Below are 26,734 nucleotides of genomic sequence, written 5' to 3'. Positions count from 1 at the left end.
TAATTCCCATGACATGGCTATCATCGTCAATGAGGGGGAGGAGCCTACTGATGACATCAGTTCCCCTGTATTTCATTTGCCTATTTAAAGCTTTTATGTGAGATGTTTGTTTGTAGTCTGAAGAAAGCACATTGGTGCTGAAACGCGTCACTATGGAATTATAATATGTGACCAATAAATCGAATTCCTGATTGCAACTCTGCGAAGTGCCGGTCTTTTTGCTACATTGTTTCATCGGACGCCAATCCACTGACACGTGCACCGCAAACTTCGAAAAAGGTAGTGCCGACCTGTTATCTACTGCACTCCGTGTGCTGTCTGCATTTTTTTTACTGATTAACTTCAGTGGATCCGTGGTCTGCATATTCTGCATATATTTTTGGGAAATGGAAATATGATTGCGGAAAGCACACATGATCAGTGTTCTTTCTGCATCCGTATGTCCATTCCACAAAGTGATAGAGCATGTCATATACTTGTCTGTGGGTCCACAAAAGTGCGGGCGCCGACCTATTGAAGCCAATGGGCCCGCAGAAAATGTGGACACAACATGGATGATATCCATATTTTGCGGATCAGCAATTTCAGGTCCACAAAATAGATATGGTCGTGTGCATGAGGTCTTATGGAAAGATTTGCACCTCTTCTATGTTCTGAAACCATTGACGTTTTTTCAGGTTACAAATACTGATGCAAAACATTGACCTAATACTGACTGTGTGAAAGTGGCCTACGGTCGGTTTCCACAGTGGTGAGCAGGTTGATAGTGTGTCCAGTGGCCATACATTGCAGTGGTCCTCAGCATGTACAAGTGAGGCAGGTGGTTTTTATATGTTCCCCTATACAAGGCAATTTGATGCAAACCATGCAACACTACTACACTAGTACTGCCCCGCATCATATGTGGAAACTCAGACTAAGGCCTCATTCACACAGTCAGTGATCGGTCAGTGATTTCCTTCAGTAATTTGGAGCCCAAACTAGGTGCGGTTCTAAACACAAAACGGGTGTAGATCTATCCCTTATATCTGTGGAAGATCTAATCCTGGTTTTGGCTCACAATCACTAATGGAAAACACTGACCAAAACACTGACGTGTGAATAAGGCATAAATCCTTTTGATATGTCTGACATAATAAGTCAGACTTCTGAACCTTTATTTCTATATTCTAAAAAATCCTTTCTGCTCCCCCTTTATTGAACAGCAGGGGTGATACCTTCACATTCTTCACAAGGTTTAGGTCAATACGGACAGAAAGTGAGAGCATCTTGAGGGTCTTCTCCTTTCGAGATCCTGACAGCTGTGCAGAGACCCCCTCTTCCGAGATGTATACAGTAGGGTTCAAGTTTGAAGGTGCTACAAAAGTGGGAATTTCTAGAATGCTTGGTGGTAAATAATCTTCTACAGTGGCTACAAAAAAATAAAATAATAATCAACACAAAAAATGTACTGAGTAATGAAGAAAGAGGGTACAAAAAACATAGGTGACATGCACACAACATAGAAAATACATCTCTAGAAGGCAAAATAGCTATGAAAACAGTAGAAGCCGCATTATGTGTTAAACACGTCATTGTGTATATACCTTTGTGATAGAGGGTTACAATGTCAGACTCGATACACAGATAGCTGAGGTCAGCTTTGCCTTTGTACTTTGAGACACTGAAAATGCGGCCATTTTCCACATCCAGAACGACCTCGCCATGGTGGTCCTCCTGCCTCCCGTTTCCTTCATTCTACGGTGTAGATGTGAAGAGGCAATAAGACAGACACATAACCAGAATATTTAGAGGTATCAAGCATAGACTGTGGTGTAAAAGGTGTAAAAATAAACCTGTCCAGACACATAAAAGTCAGGTGAAACGGCATATATCCAGCTACCAAAAAGGTTATCTGTCAGGTTACAAAAGTTTGACTGTGAAAAGCCAATTATTTTCCAATTTTTACAAATGCATTGCACCGTATTTTTTACATAAGAGTTTGATTTACCAATCAAAGGGGTTGTGCAGCCCCTGCCGTCATCTCAGAAGTCATTACAAGTGCTTGTTCTATTCACCTGAATTACACGGTGCCGCTGCTGCTAGAGACACCCACGATCCGATATTGAGGGCAGGTCATCAATATGTACTGGCTGCACAACAGTGAACTGAAGCCAAAAAGCTGTAACAGATCCGCTGTCTAATGGATCTAAATAGTCACCAACAGACCCCATCAAATTCAGTGGGGTCCCTCAAGGCTTCGGTCATTTTTCATGACAAGAATTTCGCTATATTCTGCATTATTCTTTCTATCAAAATGTATAACAAAACCTGAACGGAAACCATCAGCAGGAACAACAAACTAGATGTAAGGCAGTGAAGAATATGACCTTGGCTTCAGTCCAAGCTGTAATTCGTCCTTTCAAAATGGTGATAGCAGCAGAAAAGAAGCTTTGACCTTCTTGAGAACCTTTTCTGAACCTGGAAGTGTCGTCTACAGAGTAGAAATGGGAATCTTCATCTTCCGAATCCGAGTCTGTGAACATTGTATAATCAGACGAGACGTTGACAAGACAGAAGTATAAAGCTAATCAAATTTAGAAAAATTTGTTTAAAAAATAAGTCGTCACCTCCCCTGACATGTCTGCTGTAGTAACGACTTGCATTCCCCATGTAGTAACAATTCTGCAGCATCTGTTCTTATGACTCTATGTTATGCCATTCCTGTATTATTCCTGATAGAAGTTTAAAAATTGCCAGCAGCCTGCAGTAAACATACTGCTGGGTGTTACCATTAGCGGGTGTGTCAGGCTGTGCAGGGACACCCCCCAATTGGTAACACCCATCTGTACCTTTATTGCAAGCTGCTGACCATTCATAACTTCTAGCAGACATAATAGCACAACACAGAGCCATAAGAAAAGATGCTCCAGAATTATCACATGTGGAAGGCAAGTAGTTCCTAATACAGACATGTCAGGGGAGGGGGCAGGTACCTATGACTACAGAGAGAAACGATCATAGTGCAGGAGTAGGCACAATAATCACTTCTTGGATCTTGTATTGCAGATTCTGCTTCTACAAAGCATGGTCTGATTCAGCCCATGCTACCAGATACTCATGTACAAGTCGATAGCGCACCCTGTTCTGTCTCCTAGTAGGTGAGCTAGCGCTGTAGAATGTCATTTCATTGTACAGTGCTCGCTCCCGTACTGGGGGTGGGAGCCCAGGAATAAAGTCTATTTGAGACATTTAGAAGCAGAATCTGCAATGCAAGTTATTTAGAGAAATGATTATAGTGCACACCCCTGCATTATAACCATTTCTTTACATAACCTGAGCACTGTAACACACGGGGACAAAGAAATGGATAGGTTTGCTCACCTGAGATGCTGAGTGACAATTTGGATACCTTCAAATATTTTACATATGACACCTTTCTACCTAATAAGTCGTTCAAGTCTATGGCCACCTATAATTACGGGTGAAATACATACACCTGTAACACAAACTCACCTAGTCGGAATGCCGACTTGCAAATGCGGAAAGTGTCCTGTTGGTAACTCGGCATAGATAGTGTCTCAGAAGGGAACAGAGAGTCAGTCAGGGGCGCATCAAACAAAACCATAGGCTCCCACATCAACAGATCATTACACAACCTGAGGAGCAGAAAAGGTCCATGCATAGTAAAGTATGCAGTAAAGTCATATAATAAATGGGGCAGTATGATCAAATACAATACCTGTTGTACAAGTTTTCATACATTTCCTTACTGGGAAGGAATATGTGAGCTCTGGGCAGAGTGATCTCAAGTCTATACTGGGAGGATCCAAGGGTCACCTGTTGGAAATCTGCCATTTCTTCTGGGTCAGCTGGAATAACCATCTATGAGGAAAAGTTACAAAATTGTGAAAAATATTGCAGAGGACTGAAAATCATGTATAATACATATATAAATGTATATAGTATACCAATATAAGCTAGGCCATAGAATGACACAGAAGTAACTGATATATCATGGCTAACCTCTTCAGTCTCAAACATTGTCCTCTTAGATGAGAAAGGGGAAGGTTCAGGCTGTTTCAATTCACAAGGGCTTTCCACAGATGGAAGATCTGGGTCTTCAATTTTGTCCCGGCACAGGTCCCATGGAAAGGCTTTGTTTTCAGGAAGGAGGGTCACTAAAATACTAAAAATGTGAAAGGAATTTTAAAACAACTGCTCTTTTATGTTTCAGAATACTGCATTGTTTTAAAAAAAAATGTAATATGCCATTGCTTGCAATGTTCACTAACCTGGGGAAGATGAATTTCTTTCCCCCTGGTTTGGCGAGAGGATCTATTCCTTTACTGACCTTCAGACATGGAACACGTAACTTGTTCCCATCAGAGAATACACCTGAAGGGATTACATGAACATCACATATGTTACTGGAAAGCTTTACTCGCTCCCTGCTGTCTATTCCAAACACCACTGGGGAGATTTATCAAAACTAACCCAAAGAAAGGGAGAGCAACTAATCAGATGGCAGCTCTCAGTTCTTAGGGGTCATTTAGAAATAAAAGCAGGATTAGTTGCAATGGAGGAACTCCTTCCCGTTTCTTTGCACTAGTAATGAGAAATCTCACCTTTAGCGTTTTGGAGACTTTCTAACCATCATGACAATGTATCTCACCATGTAGGTCCCCAAATGTTATCTCTATCTTGCTGGGTTCTTCTACACCAGTTTTCCTTTGTGTACTGATCTCCAAATCTGCCACCTCCATTTCCAGAGATTCCTTCCTTACGGCCTTCTGTGCCCAAGACCGGCGCTCTGCAGGGGGTCTTAAGTCTGGTACTGGGAACTGGAGATGTATGTGTGCTTTGGAAGCCAATACATGAATCTCTATATCCTCTTCAGGGGCAGGAGTCGCATCACTCTGACACAGAGAAAATAACAATGCTGTGGTTTTGGCAAGGCTAACTTTAGCACAGAGATATACAGTCATAAGTCTAAGTCAATAGTTTGTTTGGAGGGCATGAAGAATAAATCAGACTGAAACACAGATATTCACTGTTTTCACCAGCAAAATATTAATCCAAACAAAGCTAGACATTGTTTTACAGAACAGACAGAGATTTATGCAGACTGGCAGTAAAACTACAGCTAAACAAGCACAATGTGAATTATTATATGGAAACCCAGTTTAGCTAACACTTCATCTATAAATAATCCTTCACTAGCTTTTTTTTTCTTAATCCTTTTCTTACCAGGTGCAAGCCGAAGTGTCCTTGAGGGCTTGCTGCTTTTGTGGCTCCATCTGGGAAGAGGGACCCTAGCCGGTCAATAAGACCCAGGTCAAACTCGGACTTAAAATCCTCCAACTCCACTCTGATTTCAGCGCTCACTTTCACCGACTGCTTCTTACGGCTACTCTGAGAGGGGGATGACAGGAAGCAAAGGAGAGAAAAGCCAGAAGTGAGAAACTGGTCGGATATAAAAAAAAAAAAACAAGAGCTCAAAAGGAGTAAAAACACAAAAATTAAGAAACTAAAAAAGGTCAAAACAGAAGCCACTAAAAACAAGATTTTTGTGAACTCATCTGTAAAATCTCTTTCTCACTTAGTTAATTGGGGGACACAGAGTCGTGGGTATAGCTGCTTGCTGCCACTAGGAGGTGACACTAGGCTAAAATATGTTAGCTCCTCCTCTGCCGGCTATACCCCCTCCAGCCTGGAGAGAGCATATCAGTTTGTGCTCAAGCAGTAGGGAAAAAAAATAAAAAAAACATATAAAAGCAATCAGAACACAACTAATGCCAGAAGGGCCAAACCAAACTGAGGACCCCACTGGCAAACAAACCGCCAGCACCTGCGGTTATAATGAAACACAATGGGTGGGAGCTGTGTCCCCCCAATGAACTAAGCGAGAAAGAGATTTTACAGGTGAGTTCACAAAAATCTTGTTTTCTCGCTCGTATCATTGGGGGACACAGAACCGTGGGACGTTCCAAAGCAGTCCATGGGGCGGGAAGAACACATCCCCATGAAAACTGCCTTGCGAAAGCTCAAGACACAGCTGCCTACAAGACCTTACGGCCCAGAGCAGCATCCACCAATGCAAAAGTATGCACCTGGTAAAACTTGGTGAACGTGTGCAAGGATGACCATGTCGCTGCCTTGCACAGCTGTGAAGCTGAAGCTTGATGGAAGCGAGCCCAAGACGTGCCCACCACCCTGGTCGAGGGAGCCATAATACCAAGGGGCGGCACCTTGCCCCGGGAGCGGTATGCCTTGATAATTACCAACCGGATCCACCTGGCAATCGTCACCTTGGAAGCCGCCAAACCCTTCCGAGGACCTTCTGGAATAATGAGAGTCCGTATGGCGGAAAGCTCTCGAGACAGACAAGTAAATCCTGAGAGCTCTAACTACATCCAGTTGATGGAGAGCCCGCTCTCTAGAATGCGAAGGAGAGGGGCAGAATGACAGAAGAACGATGTCTTCGTTGACATGGAAGGCCGAGATTACCTTCGGCTGAAAAAAAGGTATAGGTCGGAGTACTGCCTTATCTTGGTGCAGAAAAAGGAAGGGTTCCTTACAGGAAAACGCTGCCAATTCTGAAACGCGCCTGGTGGAAATTATAGCCACTAAGAATGCGACCTTCCAGCAAAGAATACGGAAGGGAACTGTGTCTAAAGGCTCAAATGGAGCCGATTGGAGAGAACCCAGAACAAGGTTCAAATCCCAAGAAGGCAAGGGAGGACAATAAGGAGGAATGGTATGGGCCACCCCTTGCAGGAAGGTCTTAACCACTGCCTGAAGTGGCAGAGGACGCTGGGAAAAAAATTGATAGGGCCGACACCTGTCCCTTCAAGGAACTAAGGGCAAGGCTCAAATCCAGACCCAACTGCAGAAATGAAAGAACGATGGGAAGAGAGAAGCGTAGAGGGGGGAGGCTACGTTCTTCACAGAAATGCAAAAGGGACTTCTAAGTTCTGTAATAAATCCTGGACAACACCCGTTTCCTGGCTTTAATCATGGTGTGGATGACCCTGCCCGAGAAACTTTGCTGCTTCAGAATGGCGCTTTCAACAACCACGCCGTCAAACGTAGCGACTCTAAACGCTGGTGGAAGACAGGACCCTGAGAGAGAAGATCTGGTCTGAGCAGAAGGAGATACGGTGTGTCTCCTAGGAGACAAACGATGTCTGTGTACCATGTGCGATGAGGCCAATCCGGAGAGATGAGGATCGTTTTGATGCCCTCCATCTTGATTTTGCGTAAGACTCGGGCCAGGAGAGGGAGAGGTGGAAACACGTACACCAAGGAACACCAGTCCCATGGTGTCACCAGCGCGTCTACTGCGCATGTCCTGGGATCTCTTGTTCGAGAGAACAGGGAGCTTGTGGTTGAGTCTGGATGCCATCAGGTCCACCTCTGGTCGGCCCCACCGGAGACATATTGATTTGAACACGTCCGGATGCAAAGACCACTCCCCCGGGCCCACCGTCGTCCGACTGAGGAAATCCGCCATCCAGTTCTCCACTCCCGGATTGTAGACCGCCGAAAGAGCTGGTACATGGGTCTCTGCCCACCGTGGGATCTTGGCTGACTCCGTCATCACTGCCCGACTGCGGGTTCCTCCTTTATGGTTGATATAAGCCACTGCCGTGGCGTTGTCTGACTGCACCCGTATCGGCTGGTCCTTCAGAAGAGACCAGCCGATACGATCAAAAGATGTTGTAAGCGGATAAAAATATGTTATCCGCTTACAACATATTTTGATCATTGATGCATTATTTATGCGGAATTTAGTCCACATTGTACTGGATGCCTACCCATACAGTCTTTATATGTATTCATTTCTATTTGTCCATGGTACCTGGATCATCATTGTTATTCCTTATTTTACTGATTTGGCTTTGATATCTAAATGCATGGGTGAGAGAGCAATGCACCCCCATGGGGGATTGATGGCGGTTCGCGGGGACATCCTGGCGACGCTAATCTCCCCCTAAATTTACACTGATGGCTCATTAATATGATCTATCATTGTTGGGTGACACCCTCTCTCTACATTATGCATTGTCTTCCTACAGCCGAAATATTGGGTTGATAGGACGCTGTGCCCAGAGGTCATACATGCTTTGTCATGTGGATCGGCGGGTGACAGTGCCCTAGACCCTTCGATTACATACTATATCGATAGAATCAGGATCCATGGTTTTGCTGTTATTCATTTCCATGACTACGTTTACGTAGTGACTGCTGGGCGGCACCTATTACCGTCTGGACATGCGCATAATACGCGTGAGGCCGCTTCGGCCATCTCTGTTGTGGCTGCTATTCAGTCTCTAGACGCTGGAGTAATCGCGAGACTTGTCTTTCTCGCGCATGCGCGGTTAGTGAATGGAGACGCCACTGAGCACGATCTATGCCGCTTACAGTTACCCACCGGACAGTGAGTTTTTAATTCACCTTATTAGGGTAATCACCTGCACTCATTAAGTTCTTTTTCACAGTAAGCATAAGATGCTGTATTATTGTTTCGTAATTTTTTGATGCACTGTATTTGCCGGATCTCGGCAGTCCACTATATGTAACCACATGTATTATTTATGTTTTGTATTTTCACTATATTTTATTTAATTGATGTTAATTCATTGTGGATTGATATCCCTATTTAAAGCATGCTTGTAACACATGTGCACTATGCTTGATAAAGACAGCAACAAGCTGTTGAAACGTCGCTTGACTTTGGGTCTAATAAACCACCTCTTTCTTTTGACAATTCGGAGTGCTGCTGGCTGTTTTTCCATTTCTAGTTCATTGGACCTAGGTGCTGGTCCACATTGGCCGGACGTGCACCCCTCGTTTATACAGTGTGCTGCTTCCTCATTTTCTCAAGGCCAATGCACCCAATACCTTCATGCAAAACCGAATTGAAGGGTACTTGCGCCGGAGGAGAAGGCGGATTGACCGACAAAGAGCCAGCCGCTTGTCCAAAGGGAGGCGCACCAACGCCTCGGCTGTATTAAGGATCATGCCTAGAAAAGTGATCCATCTGGTAGGACGCAAAGAAGACTTCTGGAAATTTACCAACCACCTGAACCATGCCAGGGTATCCAAAGTGATACGCAGGCTGTCCTCGTTCTGACCGAAGGTCGCCACTTTGACCAGAATATCGTCCAAATAGGAAATCAGGTTGATGCCCCTAGTACGAAGTGCCAGGGGAGGAGCGAGAATTTTTGTTTGCCAGGCCAAAGGGAAGGGTGACGAACTGATAGTGAGGGAGCCCCACTGCGAAGCAGAGGAAACGCTGATGCACCGAGTCAATGGGGACGTGTAAGTACGCGTTCTGAATGTCTATGGACGAGAGGAATTCGCCTCAGTCCCGTGAAGCAATCACGGAGCGAAGGGATTCCATTCTGAAGTGCTGAACCCGGAGGAACCGGTTCAACAACTTGAGGTCCAGAACCGGGCGAACTGATCCTTCTTTCTTGGGGACGACAAACAGATTTGAATAAAACTCTGAGAATTGCTCCGTCCGAGGGACCGGGGATATCACCCCCCGTGCAAGGAGAGATCGAATTGCCTGGACAAAAGCGACAGCTCGATCTGGATCCCTGGGTGGCTGGAAAGGAAAGAAACGTTGCGGAGGAGGGGACGAAAACTCGATCTTGTAACCAGAGGTTACGATTTTGAGTGCCCACATATCCTGAAAAAGGAGTAGGCGACCCCCCACCCACGAGGGTGGGGGCGCATCTTCATGCGGAGGACTGCTTGCCGGACGCGGGACGGGCAGGCTGTGTCTTTGGGCGCCAGGCTGGTTGAGGTCTGAAGAATGGCTTCCTCCGCTGGTCCTGCGTAGAGGATCTGGAAGGGGCTACTGTTGCTGCCAGACGCGTGCCGGAGAAGCGACGAAAGGACTGGACCCGGGCACTTGTCTGCTTAGCGCGAAACATGCGCCTGGACTTTCCTTGCGAGAGATGGGTACTTTTACCGCCCGTAGCCTCAGAGAGGATTTCATCAAGCCGGGTACCGAACAAACGGGAGTCGACAAACGGAAAGCTGGTAAGGGAACGCTTTGACGAAGAGTCCGCTGCCCAAACCTTAAGCCAGAGTTCTCGCCTCAAGGTTACCGCCGATTAGAGCCGATGAATGGGCAACAAGTGCACCCGCATCCAAGGATGCCTCACAGAGGTACTTCCCCACCTGTGAAATTTGCAGAGCCAAGGACTGGAGCTCAGTGAGCATAATGTCCGCCACCAAGTCCTGGTTTAACCGGAGTGCCCACTCCGAGACCCAAGCGGAGGCGAAAATGGGCCGAAGCGCTGAGCCACTTGCCGCAAAAATGGACTTCGCCCAAGACTCCATGCGGTGATCCACTGGGTCCTGCAGGGCTGAGCCATCGGCTACTGGAATGGTGGTGTTTTTGGCGAGGCATGCTACCATAGGGTCCACCTTGGGAGGGGCGGACCACTTAGCCACCCAGTCCGCAGGAAAGTGATACAGCAGATCAAGTCGCTTTGGCGTGTTAAAGCGACGATCTGGATGGTACAACGCCTTGGCAATGACGACCGAAAAGTCGTCATGTAAGGGGAAGGCATTAGGAGTTTGCCTGGCTCGGAGAAAAGCCCTCCCTGGTGACTAGTGGAGGGGGAGTCGTCCTGCACCTGGAAGGTGTCACGGACAGCAGAAACTAAGCTGTCCACCATGGAAGCAATCTTGGAAGATTGTTCCGGATCCATATCAGAGTCAGAGACACCAATTTTCCAATCTGGCAGAACTTCCCCTGGGAGGGAGGATGTGTCCGAGGGGGACCCATGGGGGGGGAGAAGATGCTGAGGCGTCAGAGGAGGAATGACGTCCTGCTATGAGCCGCTTGTGCGAAGGTCTGCCCCTAAGGCACTCTCCAGAGGATGGCGCTGACTGCGCAGGTGGAGATTTATCAACCAAACGACCCATAAGACTAAGGGTGGATTGGGATATCTTAGAGAGGTCCTCCAGTGCCCGGGATAAGGCACTAGCCCAGTCCGGTTCCACCTGGTCAGGACAAGCATGCGGCTGCGTGGGCTGGGGGGGCAGAACCTGCATGGGCTCACAGCATGCAGAGCAGACAGAGTCCGGCTGGCCGTGAGGAAACGTAATTTTGCATTTCACACATGCATAATAAGTGGTGGCTGTTGGAATGCGGGGGTCACCAGTGGTTTCGGACATGGCTGCCCACTGATGTACTCAAGGCTGGAGGGGGAAGGAACCGTCCTACCAGTATGCAGGGGACCCAGGCCCTGTGGTCCCTAAAGACGCGTGCTGCCGGCTGAAGTCTGAGTCCACTGGTGTGGCCGCGGTCCTCTGGATTCTCAGAGCTGCGGCGGGAAACTTAGCCCCACCCCCTTGCGTCACAGTGGGAGGCGCCGAATGCGGCCTACCCTTCCGAGAAGCCGGGGCCTAAATTTGCGGCGCACGGCCGACCGGGAGTCACTTCTGGTCAGTCGGAGAACGGAGCGTTCCGAAGTGGAGAGCAGAGGCGCCCGCTTGTGCATATACCCGCGGGCCGGGAATAAATAATTGTGGTCCGGAGCCCGAAAAACCGGGAAGCCCAAAGGGAAGCCGGGACTAAAATACCCAGGTAACCGGCCGGAGGATGGAAGTGACAGCCACCTAATATGACCGATATGCCCTGTGTCCCTATCCCAGAAATAAAGAAAGAGATCTCTCTGGGGACTTGAACCTATAACATGACAGTATTAAAAGTCCCCTTACACACACGAAGTAGCCAGGGGGGGGGGGGGGGGGAATACTCACCTCATCTTCTTCTCTTCACCCCTCCTCTGACTACCAGCAGGGTCACCTCTTCAGCAGCTGGCACCCAAAGTGGCAGGAGACTGGAATGGCGGGGGGGTCTCTCCGGATCCAGGTGACCCTTTGGCTGGCGGGAAGCAGGGAAGCTGGGCTGCCCTGGTCCACTTTTGCTTCTTGGGGAGGTTTAGCGGTGAGGGAATCCGACACCGGTCTAGCTCCCAGGGTAGACAGAGGGGCTAGGTGCCTCTGTTTCCCCTACCTAAAAGGGAAAGAGATAAAACAAAAAAAGAAAAATAACAAAAGGAAGCCGCCGTGCAAGCAGGGAGGTCTGCCTCCTACAACACTAAGCTAAAAACTGATATGCTCTCTCCAGGCTGGAGGGGGTATAGCCTGCAGAGGAGGAGCTAACACTTTTTAGCCTAGTGTCGCCTCCTAGTGGCAGCAGCAGCTATACCCACGGTCCGGTGTCACCCAATGATACGAGAGAGAAAGTGTAATTGTCATTTCAGTTTATTTTTAATAACGTGTAGGGACAGGGATGTTAATTTTGTTTTTATAATATACTTTATTAGGGAAAGATGTTTCTTTGTACTAGAAAACGGGGTAACTGGTCTACTTAGCAGCGCTCTGAGAATTGGAGAGCGTCTTCAGCATTCCACTGAGCGCTGAAGACATCTGTGTGTAACATACCGCTTGCCCCTTGTCACTACCCCAGTCCTTGCCTCCCTATATGCGCCCTCTCTGCTGTGCCTCTTGCTGCCAGTGCTACAGTGCTAACCACTAGCAGCTCTGCAATTTTAGCTTTTTTTCCCTAGCGCTTTTCTCATAGCAAGTGGGGATCAAGACTGTCAGCGCCTAACAATGACAGTAAGTGTAGAGTAACACGGCGCACTTACCTAGTGTGTCTCCTAGCAATGGGATAATAGGGAAAGCAGTGGGGTTGCAGCGTTCTGGGCTAGCAGTAAGTGCGCTGAGTTACCGGATACTTACCGTTAGCGTTAAGTGTTGGCAGGCCCAATCCCTGTTCTCTTCCCTGTACTTATTAACTTAGAGACGAGCAGAGGGAAGAGAGGTTAGCACTGGAAGCATGTCAGATGCGCAGTGATAGGGCACATGTACATAGTCTGGGTTAGTGACAAGAGGCGGCTGGAAGCCTCCTCTGTATGATACAGGCGTCTTCACCAGCCAGCAGAACGCTTAAGATGGACTCTCCTTAGCAATGCTCACTTACAGTGTTTGACACTTTACACCCTGTTCTCTAGTGGAAAAAAAACAACAAACAAACAAACAAAAAAAAGTTCCTTAATAAAGTATATTACAAAAATGTTTAACACCAGTGTTCCTGCACTATATTAAAAAAAAAACTGAAATGACACAGCAGACACTCAGGGCTAATGTCTGCGATCAGCATTAACTTTTAATCGCAGACATTTAACTCCTCAGATGCTGTAGTCAATTGTGACCACGGCATCTGAGGCAGCTTTCCCTGGGAGCACTGCGCTCCTGAGGCCGGATCAGCTCCCCTGTGTGGCAATTGGGGAGCCGTTCGTTTCCTGTGGTGGCCTCGGCCCCTATAATGTAAAGATCACTGGCCCCTCTGGTTACTGGGACCGTGGGAGCTTTTTCCTACAGTGTGCAAGTGCAGCGACTGCAGCTGGACTGCAGGGCGGTCGTAACCCCTGGATCAGAGCAGTGTATAATGTGATAGAACAATGAATCTGGACAATCACAATACATTAGCAAGTGCCTTGTATTATGTTTCTCTACAGGATAAAGGCCATGTGCTGATGTGAGACAACCAATTTAAAGAGGACTTGCCCCCATGATGTACTGATCTTGGAGCTTCTTTTCATATAACTATGTGTTCTGTTAGTCAGTGCCTCCCACTTGAAGTTTATTAATGAATCTTCAGATGTGTTACCAGTTTGGGGGTGCTCCTGCACAGTCTGACACTGGTTGATTGGAAAGTGTGGGTCTGTGCAGGGACACCCCCAGCTGCAGATTCATTAATAACCAAGAACGTAGAAACTAAAGAGCATAGTGTACGAAACAGTGTTCCACAAAAGTTGTATTATCGAGAATAAAATTACTTACTGAAACAGACATGTCAGAAGAGGAATGACAGAGCACTACAGCAAAGGCTCCACAGTGACTTTGGGCAACCTCAATGTTTCCCGTTGGGGGGACCAATTTTGTGAGAAATACAAAAATTCCAACATTGAGGTTGTGCAAGAGTAACCAGTGAGTTCACCACGCAACCAACAGTCATTGTAGAGCCAACGCCATAAAGACATGGAGAAGATACCTGACATGACACTCACTCTGGATGGCGTCCTGTGAATCCGCTTGTAATGTATTTGAGCACAGGGACGAGACGAAGATGCTGGACTATGAAAAACCATGAGCTAAGTTTAAGAAAAAGAGATAAAAAATATTAAAATACATGAAAGGCTAAGAAAATTACTCTTCAGTATGTATGAGCACTCAGGACACCATGTGTCTTGTGTCAGCTTATTGTATGTGCTGGAGACCTCTCGGCACATACATTAAAAGATCCATACTACAGGTGACACTGCACGCCATCTGCCCATGTTTAAAAAAAAAGTATAAATTGCTGTGCATACATTTTTGTACTGGATGCCTCTGTATGAAATAGCGCAGTGTGCAGCACTATTTAATGCTATTTTCACCAGATACAGACCAGCGCATTAACAAAAGAACACTCTGTGTAATGTTTCCAATGGGTCCATTTAACATATATGCCAGGGGTTTTCAGAGCGCAAAAAAAAATAAACAGGCACAAAAAATGCCTTAGAAAATATCTTTATTCTTTATCAGTTCTAGAAAATCTAGAAATGGCAACACTGTACAATACAAATGATGCACCTTGATGGAGAGGTACTTGATGCCACTTTATAGTGCCCTCCACTCATAATAAGTGCCTCTTGGTGAAGGCACTAGGCAGACAGCAACCTATACTGATGGAGTCAGGATCTGTTCAGGAAAAAACGGATGGTTTTGCATGCAAGTTCAGTCAGTTTTCTCTGCAACTCCTGAGATGCAATCTGTTTTTCACGCAAGCCCCATTCATTTCTACGGAGCCAAGGCTAAGCGAAAATTGCACAATATAGAACGTGCTGCGATTTTTCCTGAACACAGAGATGATGTGTGAAAAGTGATGCTCAAGTACACAGACCCAGGATTCAGTCTGGATGCAATGCGTTCATTACATGCATCGCATCCAGATGGAAAACTTGCTCGTGTGAAAGGGTCCTAAAAGTCTGACTGTCCCGAATACGCTCACCGCTTTTATCCAGTATGAGGGCCGGAGTTCTAGCGGCAGCACAGCAAACATGCCAAGAGGCGGCCGGAATAAAACTACGACATGTCACTAAAACTACGCCACCCGCCAGAAGAGCCTGCCGGAGAAGGCTGCCGCTAGTGTGAAAGTAGCCTAAGGCAGAATGTGCATGTGCCACAGAAGCGTTCAGTGACTGCACTTCCCTGCCCAAAATAATGAAAGGCCAACTGGCTTTCCATCACATTGACTCCGTGCAAGGGGGGCCCAAACGGAAACCTCCACTGGTGTTTTGTCAAAGCTGAACGTACACCTTTTACAATACTGTGAGAAGTGTCAGTTCAATATGTAGTGAAGAATAAAAGGCACTCATATCATTACAAAGAATCTATCTATCTATCTATCTATCTATCTATCTATGTATCTATCTATCTCCCTCCCAGATTTCTCAGCTGGGTGAGATAAAAGGAATCCAGAAGGCTGTATGGTGTCAGCAAAGTACCGTTTGCTGGGGCTGGTTTATTCAGACTTGGTTTATGAGCTGGATTGTTTTTGGAATGGTAGGTAGGATTGGTAGAGGGACCTGCCATTCAACCCTGCTCCAGTACAGCTATTCCCTCTAGCCTGAGGTGTTCTCACTTGTACTCACTTGGATCATTACTGGGGGATAAATAGTGGCCTCAGACTGTCTGTCTGAGTCAGAGCCTTGAATCTGGTAGACGTTTCTCCTGTGAAAAGCCTTATCTGCATGGGATTTGTACTTCGGTGAGGTAGAAACCACAGTTTAGTTAGTGCTCAGATGGGCCAAGACTTTGATTTAATGTTTGTGTTAGTTTGGTGCCATGGTTTTATATATATATAAAATTTGATGTAGTATAGCCAGACATGCTGTGCCTACTGTATCTTTCACATTTTGGTTCTTTTCCTTCCTTCTGTTGACTCGTGTAAATGTAAAATTCCTCTATAAACGCTTGCTGAGGAGTTTTGTCCAGTCTGATTTATGAGCTGTGTTGTGTGTGCTGAGCAAATCCCATGTCTCCTCCTAATTACAAATATACCCTTCCTCTCATACTATTTTTCTGAGACACTAAAGCTGCATCCCCCCTCCTCCACATCTTCTATTTACTGTTTTACACTAGGCAGTTTTTTGGGGGAATAAGGGGGTTTCTGAACAGAGGACCCAAAGGACGGGAAAGGAAGGTGAGGAAGATGCCACATTCCTATAATAAGATATATTACAAGGTATCATTGACATTTATTATCACTCAATGCAAAAACAGATAAATAACAAAATGCATGTCTTAACAGGTGGCCCCAGTGAAGATCACAAGCCCAAAATCATCTTTGCAGACAGGCTTTTGTTATAGTACAGTTCCTGGTTGATTTTGAGGGCCCAGTTTTGGAGATAGAGTGGGTCCTGACATTTATTGCAATCTACGGGGTTGTCGAGATGGGACAACCCCTTTAAACTTCTGGTGGGAAAAGCAGCTTGAATGAGAATTGGAGATACACTGTAAGTTAATATTCCTCTATCTAACATATCTTCCAGAACAGAGTCAGCAGTTCAGTGTCCCACTTAGCTGCTTTCACACATATATTACACATACCTCAGTGTATTCGGGGACTTTATCCTTGCTGGACCTGTGGCCTCCTTGCCAGAGACATTCCAAAATCTCTAGTGTTCCACAACTGAGGTCTATACTGCTTTTCTGTGCCCCTTTACCCGACCTCTGCTCACAGACTACCTGAACTGCAAGAGCTGTGACTCTGCAAAAGATGTAAGTTTAATACAGTAAAAAAATAAAAAAATAAACTTGGTAATATCACATCGCTTTATTACATACAGGCATACACTAGGGTCATTAACATTAGCTCTGGGGCACCGCAATTATACAAAGTCTACTACTCTCTAACGTAGAAGAAGTCATTTATACACGAAAGCACAAGAAGTTACAGTCCACAACTTATTAATTCTATCTGTTTCTGGGTGCGCAAATGTCAGCTACTATAACTCTCAGAGAGGTTGTTCTCCAGGCCAGAACGGTACATTCACAGTTACCGTAAGTAGTGATGTGGACAGGGCAAAGAGAGTGGAGGTCCTTGTGCAAAAAAACTAGCGGGGGTCCATTCTACCAGACCCCCCTATCACAGACGCACATAGGAGGGGTTGTTGTCGTTGACAACTCTCAACCAGAGAAGATGAGAAGATTGTCAGCCAGACGTTCCAGGATCCCTGTTCTGCTGAGAGGTGGAGAGTGTGTACACTACTCATATACATAATGACTGCCAGATTATGAAATATGGGGCAGATTTGAAGAACCAACCTAGGTGACAGAAACACTAGAGAACAACCCCCCTACATTGTGAGATGATTATGAGAACTAGTAGATTTGTGAAGACCCAGGCCTGAATGGTCATATAACAGGAAGTGTACCTATTGTCACATCTATATCCGACCAGTGGGGGTCCGACACCCAGCACCTCCACCAATCAGAAGTGACAGACTGCTGCGGCACTGGAAACTGTACTGTGTACAGTAGAACTACACTGTGTAGTTTTGGGCACCACCATACTGAAGCTCAACTCTCAATTATTGGAATGGAGCTGAGTTGCAGTACCCCAAAACGGCCACTACACGGAGTACGGAGCTGTGCTCCCTACAAAGAATGACTTCTGATATGGTCAGGGGCGTAGCTATAGGGGGTGCAGAGGTAGCAGTCGCTACCGGGCCCAGGAGCCTGAGAGGGCCCAAAGACCCTTGCTTACCATAAGAAGACACCAGTATTATAGAAAGTGCATGCTGGTCAAGTTATAGCTCTGGCTGGAGGGAAGGGCTTGGGTCAAGAATTTGGCATGGAAGGGGATGGGGGGGTGGTCTACTGTTTTAATTTTTGCCGCAGGCATCATGAAGGCTATGTGCTTCCCTATCCACAAAACACTGAGGGAAGGGGGGGGCCCAAGCTGAACCTTTAGACCAGGGCCCTTGAGCCTTTAGCTACGCTCCTGGATATGGTGGCTGCCCAAAACAGCTGATCGGTGTGGGTGATGGGTGTCGGACCCCAACACTCTACTTTTAACTGGATTCCAGCAATGATGTTTAATGACATTCTTCCAGGGTGACAAGGTGCCTCGTCTTCGGGTTGTTTACAGGTAGAATGCATACATCCCATACTATAGTGTTTAGGACTAGAGGAAACAAGTTCATTATAGGTGTTATCCAGGGACTAAGAATGTCTCATTTACTGTAATGTAAATGCATATTTGTATCCTATCTGCGCATGCTCAGTGCAGTCTGGAAGTTCAGTAGTCTGATACCGATTGCTGATGCCATGAGCCCGCATCATGTGACCGCTGACCGAGCTCCCTCCTCCATAATGTCGGCTCCTCACTCGAAGAGGTTAACAATTACAGCCCAGTGATGGAGCTAAAGGGCATCTGTCAGCAGATTTGCATGTGCGCTTGGCAGCTGAAGACATCTGTGTTGGTCCCATGTCCATATGTGCCCGCATTACTGAGAAAAATTGTGTTTTAATATATGCAAATGAGCCTCTAGGAGCAATGGGGGCGTTATCGTTACACCTAGAGACTCGGCTCTGTCTGCTACTGCTGCGCCCTCTGCACTTTGATTGACAGGACTAGGAGTCAATCTTTACACTGCCTGTCAATTAAAGTAGAGAGAGTGCGGCAATTGCAGAGAGAGCAGAGCCTCTAGGTGTAACTGCAATGCCCCTGTTGCTCTTAGAGGCTCATTTGCATATAATAAAATATCATTTTTATCAGCAATACAGACATATGAACATGGGACCAACACAGATGCCTTCAGCTGCCAAGTGCACATGTAACAGGTCAGTCAGTGTCATAGGTACAGATCTGCTGACAGATGCCCTTTAAATGGAGTGAAGCATGACGGTGGATCTTACATGTGATTGCAGTGCGCTGATATTGGCTTTACATACAAAGCAAAGCCAGACCGCGATCGCATCTTTGTGATCTGTGTGAAGAGCATTATATTATATTAAAGGGGTAACTATCAGATTGGTGGGGGTCCAACCGCTGGGACCCCCACCGATCACAAGAACCCCATGCAGGCCCCCTGCTGCTCCCATGAAATGACCGCAGTGGCCGGTCGCACATGTGCTCAGCTGCTTCACTCATTTCTATGGGAATTCCGGAGATAGCCGCTATCTCCGGAACTCCCATAGAAATGAATGGAGCGGCTGTGCACATGTGCGACCGGCCACTCCGGTCATTTCAGGGGGCCTCCACGGGATACGGGGCCCCCGTTTTCATGATGGATGGGGGTCCCAGCGGTAGGACCCCCACCAATCTGATAGTTATCCCCTATCCTAATAGGGGATAACTTTTACCCTCCAGGAATACCCCTTAAGTAGCTCTAGAATTACATTGTCAAGTTTATTTCACTGTATTTTGGAACTTTCAAATAAAGCACCCCCGCTACACACATTGTTCAATTCTGATGACATTGCAGCAAGACGTCCTGGGGCGTGCGCATGATAACGACATTGCAGCAGGGCAGCCCAATGGCCGCCATGTGTATTATCGCTGTTTCACATGAGCGCGTGCAGTGCGGGAATCGCACTCTGTGTGTGAGCGTGATCCTCTGTTCTGGACACCGTCTACCACTCACTTTCCTCTTTCCTCCACTGCCACTCAGAGATGGTCACACACTGGGCCTTATCTCTATCGACCTCTGTCCCTTATCTAACCTGTCCAGCTCACATCTCTACCAACCACAATCTACTTAATTCTCTTCCCTCAGCTCTTCATCTACCCCCCCCCTCCCCCCCCATCCACAAACTAGAACATCCTTACAAGGAACATTCATTACTAGTGTTGAGCGAACTTCTGTTTTAAGTTAGGCGTCTAAAGTTCGGCTTCCGGTTAGCGAAAAATCCCGATATGGATTCCGAATTCCGTTGTGGTTCGTGGTAGCGGAATCAATAATGGCCAATTATTGATTCCGCTACCACGGACCACAACGGAATTCGGAATCCATATCGGGATTCTCCGCTAACCGGAAGCCGAACTTTAGACGCCGAACTTAAAACAGAAGTTCGCTCAACACTATTCATTACACATCTTGACTTTAGCTCTTTATCGGAGTCCCTTTGGCCCCTCTCTACCATATATTCCCCTCCATGATGCAGATGCAGCTGCCACTTTGTATAACACCGCAATGACTTTAACTGAGTCGCCCCCTCACACACAACAAAACTTGATGAATCGGCAGGTGCCCCTGGCAAACCAGTCTGACCAAGGAAATGAAACAACCTTCCAGGGTTGCAGAGCGGCCATGGAAGAAATCCCATTCTAAAAAGTACTAAAACGTCTGCACTACTGCAAATCAAGCCTCCTTTACATCTCTCATATCTTCCCTTAAACACTCAACTCTCTAATCCATCCCCCGATGCCCGCTTCTTTACCTCTCATCTCAGCAGAGAACTTTGCCACATACTTCAAGCAAAAGATTAACAACATCAGGCAAAGCTTCAGCCTGAGGTCCTCTACACAACTAATCAGTATGTTTGCAGGCTGTCATTTTCTGTTTTCTTTGAATCCAGTCATCTGACAGCTCATGTGTAGCTCTTATCTCTGATTTTCTGATATCACAAACACTTATTTAACCCATATTCTTATCAGTTTCATAACAAATGAACTATATTGAGTGTTTATGAGGTCAGGAGACCAGCAATGAGAGATACACATGAGCCGTCAGATGACAGGATTCAAAGAAAAAGTGACAGCCTCCAAACAGACTTTTTCAACCCCTGTATCTCAAATGGATGAACATTTTTAATAAAGATCAATTAAAATTGATATTTTTAGCACAAAATGAGTACAATTCAATAACTAAAAAAATTGCCTTGAAGGTTTCCATGGACTTTAAATAATAATAAAGAGAAGAACCCAGTTAAGGTTACTTTCACACCAGCGTTTTCAATTCCGCTATTGAGATCCGTCATAGGATCTCAATAGCGGAAGAAAACGCTTCAGTTTTGTCCCCATTCATTGTCAATGGGGACAAAACTGAACTGAACGAAACAGAATGCGTTCCGTTCCGTTTGGGTGCGTCCCCATCGCGGACACAATAACTCTGCAAGCAGCGTTTTTCTGTCCGCCATGTGGTGCGGAGCAAAATGGATCCGTCCTGACACACAATGTAAGTCAATGGGGACGGATCAGTTTTCTCTGACACAATAAAAAACAGATCCGTCCCCCTTTGACTTTCAATGGTGTTCATGACGGATCCGTCTTGGCTATAGAAGACATAATACAACCGGATCCGTTCATGACGGATGCATGAGGTTGTATTATTGTAACGGAAGCGTTTTTGCAGATCCATGACGGATCCGCAAAAAAAGCTAGTGTGAAGGTAGCCTAAGTCAATCTTGGTGTCTGCTTGTATAAAAATGTCTTCAGATTTTAAGATTATTTGACTATATTTTTAGTGTAGTAGGGTATGCTTGCTTTATGGCAGCTTCAATAAATGTGAATTAAAGGACATCTGTCAGCAGATTTGTACCTATGACACTGTCTGACCTGTTACATGTGCGCTTGGCAGCTGAAGGCGTCTGTGTTGGTCCCATGTTCCTATGTGTCCACATTGCTGAGAAAAATTATGTTTTATTATATGCAAGTGAGCCTCTAGGAGCAACGGGGGCGTTACCATTACACCTAGAGGCTCAGCTCTGTCTGCAACTGCTGTGCCCTCTGCACTTTGGTTGATAGGGCCAGGCAGTGTAAATGTCATCACTCCTGCTCCTGTCAATCAAGGTGGAGAGGATGCGGCAGTTGCGGAGACAGCAGAGTCTCTAGGTGTAACGACAACGCCCCCGTTGCTCCTAGAGGCTCATTTGCATATAATAAAACATGGGACCAACACAGATGTCTTCAGCTGCCAAGAGCACATGTAACAGGTCAGCCAGTGTCATAGGTTTAGAACTGCTGACAGATGCCCTTTAAAGTGGTTATCCCATGAACGTAAAACTCCTTTTTACTCACTTATCTTGAAGACTTTATCACTTCTTGGGGCAGGCAGCAGCTCCCAGAATGCATTGCACTCCCCATCCTACCCTGCACACAAAATAGCCCCTTATATAAAGCTTCAGAGATACATATGGTATGTAATCCACCCCCATTTCCTTCTCCACTGTCGAGAGATATATATTATTACATAGGTCTATGAATTTAGACGTAGGGATGAAGGAATAAATGGTGCCTGGGCCTCTTCTCTACGAGATTACTAGGGGAGGGGGAGAGAGCAGGGAGGCTACTGAGCATATTAGTCCACCTCTGAATGCAGGAGACGGACAGCAGAAGAATATTTGTATTGCATGTATATTGCAGTAATAATTTTAAATTGCTGTATTCTTTGCATAGTAATACTTTTAGTGGGATAACCCATTTAATGACCAGCGCATACAGAGCCTTACCTTAATGAGCTGCAGAAAAAAACCTGGAAATCTCAGGATGCTCCAGGGACTAGTGTCAACTGCAATATTTCAACATTTTATGGCAATACTTGGTGCCTTCCATGTAAGCAGCAATTCAAAAGTGACATATAACATTCTCCATGCCTCTTACCTGACATTGCTCAGCTGGCAAGCCCTTTGAAAATGCTCCCTTAAGTGGCCAAAGTCCCGCCCACTGAAGGCTCCATCCTTGAAATAACCTAGCTCCTTGAAAAAACGATTTGCTGCCCCCCTACAGGCAGGATCCTGTGCATTAGTGGCGTTGGTAGGAATATGTGGCACCGTGACAGTAAGACCGCCCACCGTCAGTTTCAGTAGCATCTCAGGCTTGAGAGGTTCCAGAGGGGATGAGGAAAACTGTTTACCTGCCAAAATAGCAGAACATCAAAAAGAAGCACTGCCTGTAATTCAGAAAGATATGGCAAGCTAAAAATGTCAGACTGTTGTCTTTTAGATAAATACTTCAAGAAAATTTGCAGCCAAAACTTTAAAGTGCCCATAAACTGCATAGAATGAGAATTTGAAGCATCTCCAAAAATTTGGTAAATGGAGTTTTCTGGGATCACAATGGTGGGGGTTTAAATCTCAGCACCATCCTCATCAGCTGCATCCTCTTTAAAGGCTATGTACACCTTCGCGGTCAATTTTTGCGATTATTGCATTGTGCTATTTTTCAGCTAAAATTATTTTTTTTCAAATGGTCTCTATTAAAAAATGTTGAACCATTGTCTTTGTGCAGCCTTCAGTTTCTCTTATAGCAGGATATGAATTTTCGCTTTGTTCCGTCAGGCAGCTCAGCTGACGAGCTCCTTGTCTCTCACCTTATAAACACTCATTATAGCTCAATTCTTATCATACTGAAAAAAAAAGTGGTTTAAGTGACCTTTTTTGTAGCTTACAGATAAAGTTTATTAGATGACTGTCACAAAGTTGAAAGTAAAAAACCCCAAAAAAAAAAACACTAACCGTTTGTGAAAGAACGGCTCAAGATTTTTTTTAAAAAGACTAATTAAAAAAATTATTTTTAGTTCAAAATGTGTAGAATGCAATCATAAAAAAAAATTGCCCCCGAAGGTGTGCATCAGAGGTCGCACTACACTTTCTCCAGAAAAGTAAAAATACTCCTCTTAAAGGGATTCCTGCACCTCGTTTTCGGTTATAGAGATGCGGACATGCAGGGCTAGATCGCCGCTAGCATGTCCGCAATATACCTGTCCTATAGCGCTGTGTCCTTTTATTTTGTTTAAAAAATTATTTTAGAGATATGTAAATGAGCTTCTAAATAAAAGAAATTTTGGGTCGATTGTACTTTCACAGTTTTTCTAGTTTTTGCGTTTTTTACTAACAGATGCGTTTTTTTTTGTTTTTTTTTATTTAAGCATATTAATAGTATATAAACGTTTGGATGTAATTTTATTTCATGTTTTTAATGCAAAGTCTTTGTACTGACCACATTTGATATATAGGGTCTATTATGAGTCATATATTGGAGGATTCAGATCCGACCCAGGTTTTGATTTAGACACAGCTGAAATACAATCAATTGGGGCAGACACCCTATAAAAAGACCTCCATATCAGTCATTTGCTGTTGACCACTGACGAAGGAACAGTGTTGTTCCGAAACGCGTTTGGTACACAGCAAGGACCAACAAGGAGCCATTTTATCAAAGCTATACAATAAGGATTCATCGTTTACAAGTTACTTTTTTGGCTGTTTTCTTCTCTTCCGGCACTTTTTCAGAGACTACTAGTACTAGTATCATCACACAGCTGATGGACTGAGTCACGTGATTCACTTTAACACACGTGGGACGCCACGTAGTGAGAGTAGAACGTGACTCCACGCTGAAAGATCCAACGCCGACTCCTCAGTCCCGCAGTGAAACTTCAATTGTGCAGCCACAACACCCACCGGACCGGTAATGTACACACAAAATATCTGTGTGTATGTGTCCACATTGTAACAAGTTTGGGTGTGAAAAGTGAACCACGGAGTGCTGTTAAAATTGTGAGGAAAACAGGTGCTATTATTTGAGATCTTGAAGAGGTGTGGATCTGCTGAGCAGGACATTTTCTTTACAGAGACGCTGTTTTATATGAACGATCTGTTCACTTATAACAAAGTGCAATTATTTGACATTGACCAACTATTGAAGTATCATATTTATTCTGCAGATATATGACTCTGGTTTTAATATTTATACCTTATGGTATGGATTGCTGACTTTTTATCTATCTATCTATGCATAAATAGGTTTTATATATATTAATAAATATTTATTGTTCAGTCCACATTGCCCCAGATATTTTGTGTGCCCTTCATCTATACACAACCATATATATATAATGCATAGGCCCACATAATGAGGCAGATATTTCTGCAAGGAACCATTGCTAGTCTCCTATGCAGAAATAAATGTAGACCATTTTACATTTATTCAACATCATACACTAAAAATAAGACCACTGCTGCCATACACAGGGCCCACCTGGCGCTGCCATACGCAGGGCCCACCTGGCGCTGCCATACACAGGGCCCACCTGGCACTACTATATACATATTACATACACAGCTCAACCACATGCCCATTACACATAGTTTACTATATAGACATTGCACACGCAGTTGTGCTACATGCCCATTACACAGATAGTTTACTATATACACATTGCACACACAGCTCTGCTACATGCCCATTACACAGGTAGAACTACTGTGTGCACATTACACACAGAAAACTGTACAATAAACTCCTTACACCTCCATAGCCCTGCTTTTATACACACCTTCCATACATAAAGTACCTCTGCATTCTCCACCAGCACAGTCCTACACGGAGCCTGTGTTCCCCTAACTCCTCCCACACACATAGCTGATCACATGACTGTGACATCACCACAGGTCCTGTAACCACAATGTAGTCTTTAGTCCAGACTCTGGAGCTGCTCCTGGTGAGAGAGATGTCTGTGAGGGGCGGGGCTTCACGTGTGCCGGACCTGGCAGCTTCTGATACACCACTCCTGACTAGAAAAAGACCATGCGTAAAAATACGCCAAAGTCATAGATGAAAAGTATTTTGGTCCATTTTGCCCCATAGGGCTGCAGCCCCCAGTATCAGTCCTAACACGTAGGACCATCACAACCACAGAACGTCTGCTTCACTTAAGTTATCCTTGTTGTATTCCCAAAATTAAAGGGGCTCTCCAGGCTTTTAATATTGATGAGCCATGATGCGGACACCTGGCACCCTACCGATCAGCTGTGCCAAATCCCTTCTCTCTTCCTGCTCGAAGCTGCTATGTCTATGCGCGTGCCTTCCCTTCATACAGCTGATCGTGGGGGTGTCGGACCCCCGCCGATCTGATATTGATGACATATCCTGAGGATAGGTGATCAATATTAAAAGGCTGAAAAACCCCTTTAAACAATTTCTTAATCAACTCTCTCAGCTCCATGCAATAGGCAATACAAACCAACTTTCTGACTGTATGATAGTGACACCAAGTGGACAAGTAACGGTAAGGCATTTGCTCAGTGCACCTCTATCACTGGCATCATGGTTCACAAACACGTCGCGAGATTAAGACCATTGTATGAGTAATCATGTGTGAATTTTTGCATCACTGAGAGTCAGCCAAAGAACTGAGTGGCCCATCGGAGTGTGTGAGGTCACCCCCCGCGCACCAATCAGCTGCTAAATATTGTATTCAACGAGGGCTGGACAAAAGCGGAACCCCTAACAAACATATATACAGGGATAAAAGAAGATTAGTGCAAAATATAGTTATCATATTATTCTATAATGATTGCTCTGCAATAGGCGAAATTCAACAAAAATGGTTATTTAGAAATATCGTAGAGACATTTCGAAAGATCACATTGGTGTAATCTGGGAGGCTGAACGGCTGTGTAATGCACAAAGCCCTTTGGCACATCAAAGGCTTAGTTCACAATTGCATTGGAGACTCCTTTCAGGGTCTCCATAGCAGATTCCATCAAGACCCGCAGACAAAAAAAAGTCCTGAGTGCAGGACTTTTTTTCCGACTAAGGCCTAGTTCACATTTTAGGGAATTGGTCAGTGATTTCCATCACTGATTTTGAGCCAAAACCAGATACGGGTCAAACACAGAACAGGTGCAGATCTTTCCCTTATACCTGTGGAGCTTCATTCCT

The 26,734-nt window shown here is 45.4% G+C and overlaps 1 protein-coding gene across 1 annotated transcript in view; it reads right to left on the bottom strand.

Moving 5' to 3' along the window:
- Nucleotides 1–26,734, bottom strand: part of ATG2A (autophagy related 2A) — a 147,326-nt gene that overhangs the window by 85,626 nt on the left and 34,966 nt on the right. Inside the window, exons 11-22 of the mRNA XM_040410669.1 lie at nt 22,670–22,922; nt 16,672–16,831; nt 14,088–14,171; nt 5,230–5,394; nt 4,655–4,898; nt 4,275–4,377; nt 4,006–4,168; nt 3,722–3,864; nt 3,496–3,638; nt 2,370–2,515; nt 1,587–1,737; nt 1,218–1,411 (exon numbers count right to left, since the gene is read on the bottom strand). Of these exons, the coding sequence (XP_040266603.1) occupies nt 1,218–1,411; nt 1,587–1,737; nt 2,370–2,515; nt 3,496–3,638; nt 3,722–3,864; nt 4,006–4,168; nt 4,275–4,377; nt 4,655–4,898; nt 5,230–5,394; nt 14,088–14,171; nt 16,672–16,831; nt 22,670–22,922 (1,949 nt within the window). The remainder of the gene's footprint in view (nt 1–1,217; nt 1,412–1,586; nt 1,738–2,369; nt 2,516–3,495; nt 3,639–3,721; nt 3,865–4,005; nt 4,169–4,274; nt 4,378–4,654; nt 4,899–5,229; nt 5,395–14,087; nt 14,172–16,671; nt 16,832–22,669; nt 22,923–26,734) is intronic.

The sequence above is a fragment of the Bufo bufo genome, chromosome 10 (genome assembly GCF_905171765.1).
Source record: "Bufo bufo chromosome 10, aBufBuf1.1, whole genome shotgun sequence".
Classification (NCBI taxonomy): domain Eukaryota; kingdom Metazoa; phylum Chordata; class Amphibia; order Anura; family Bufonidae; genus Bufo; species Bufo bufo.
The sequence above is the reverse complement of the archived record's forward strand: the minus strand, read 5'-3'. Positions and strand labels throughout refer to the sequence as shown.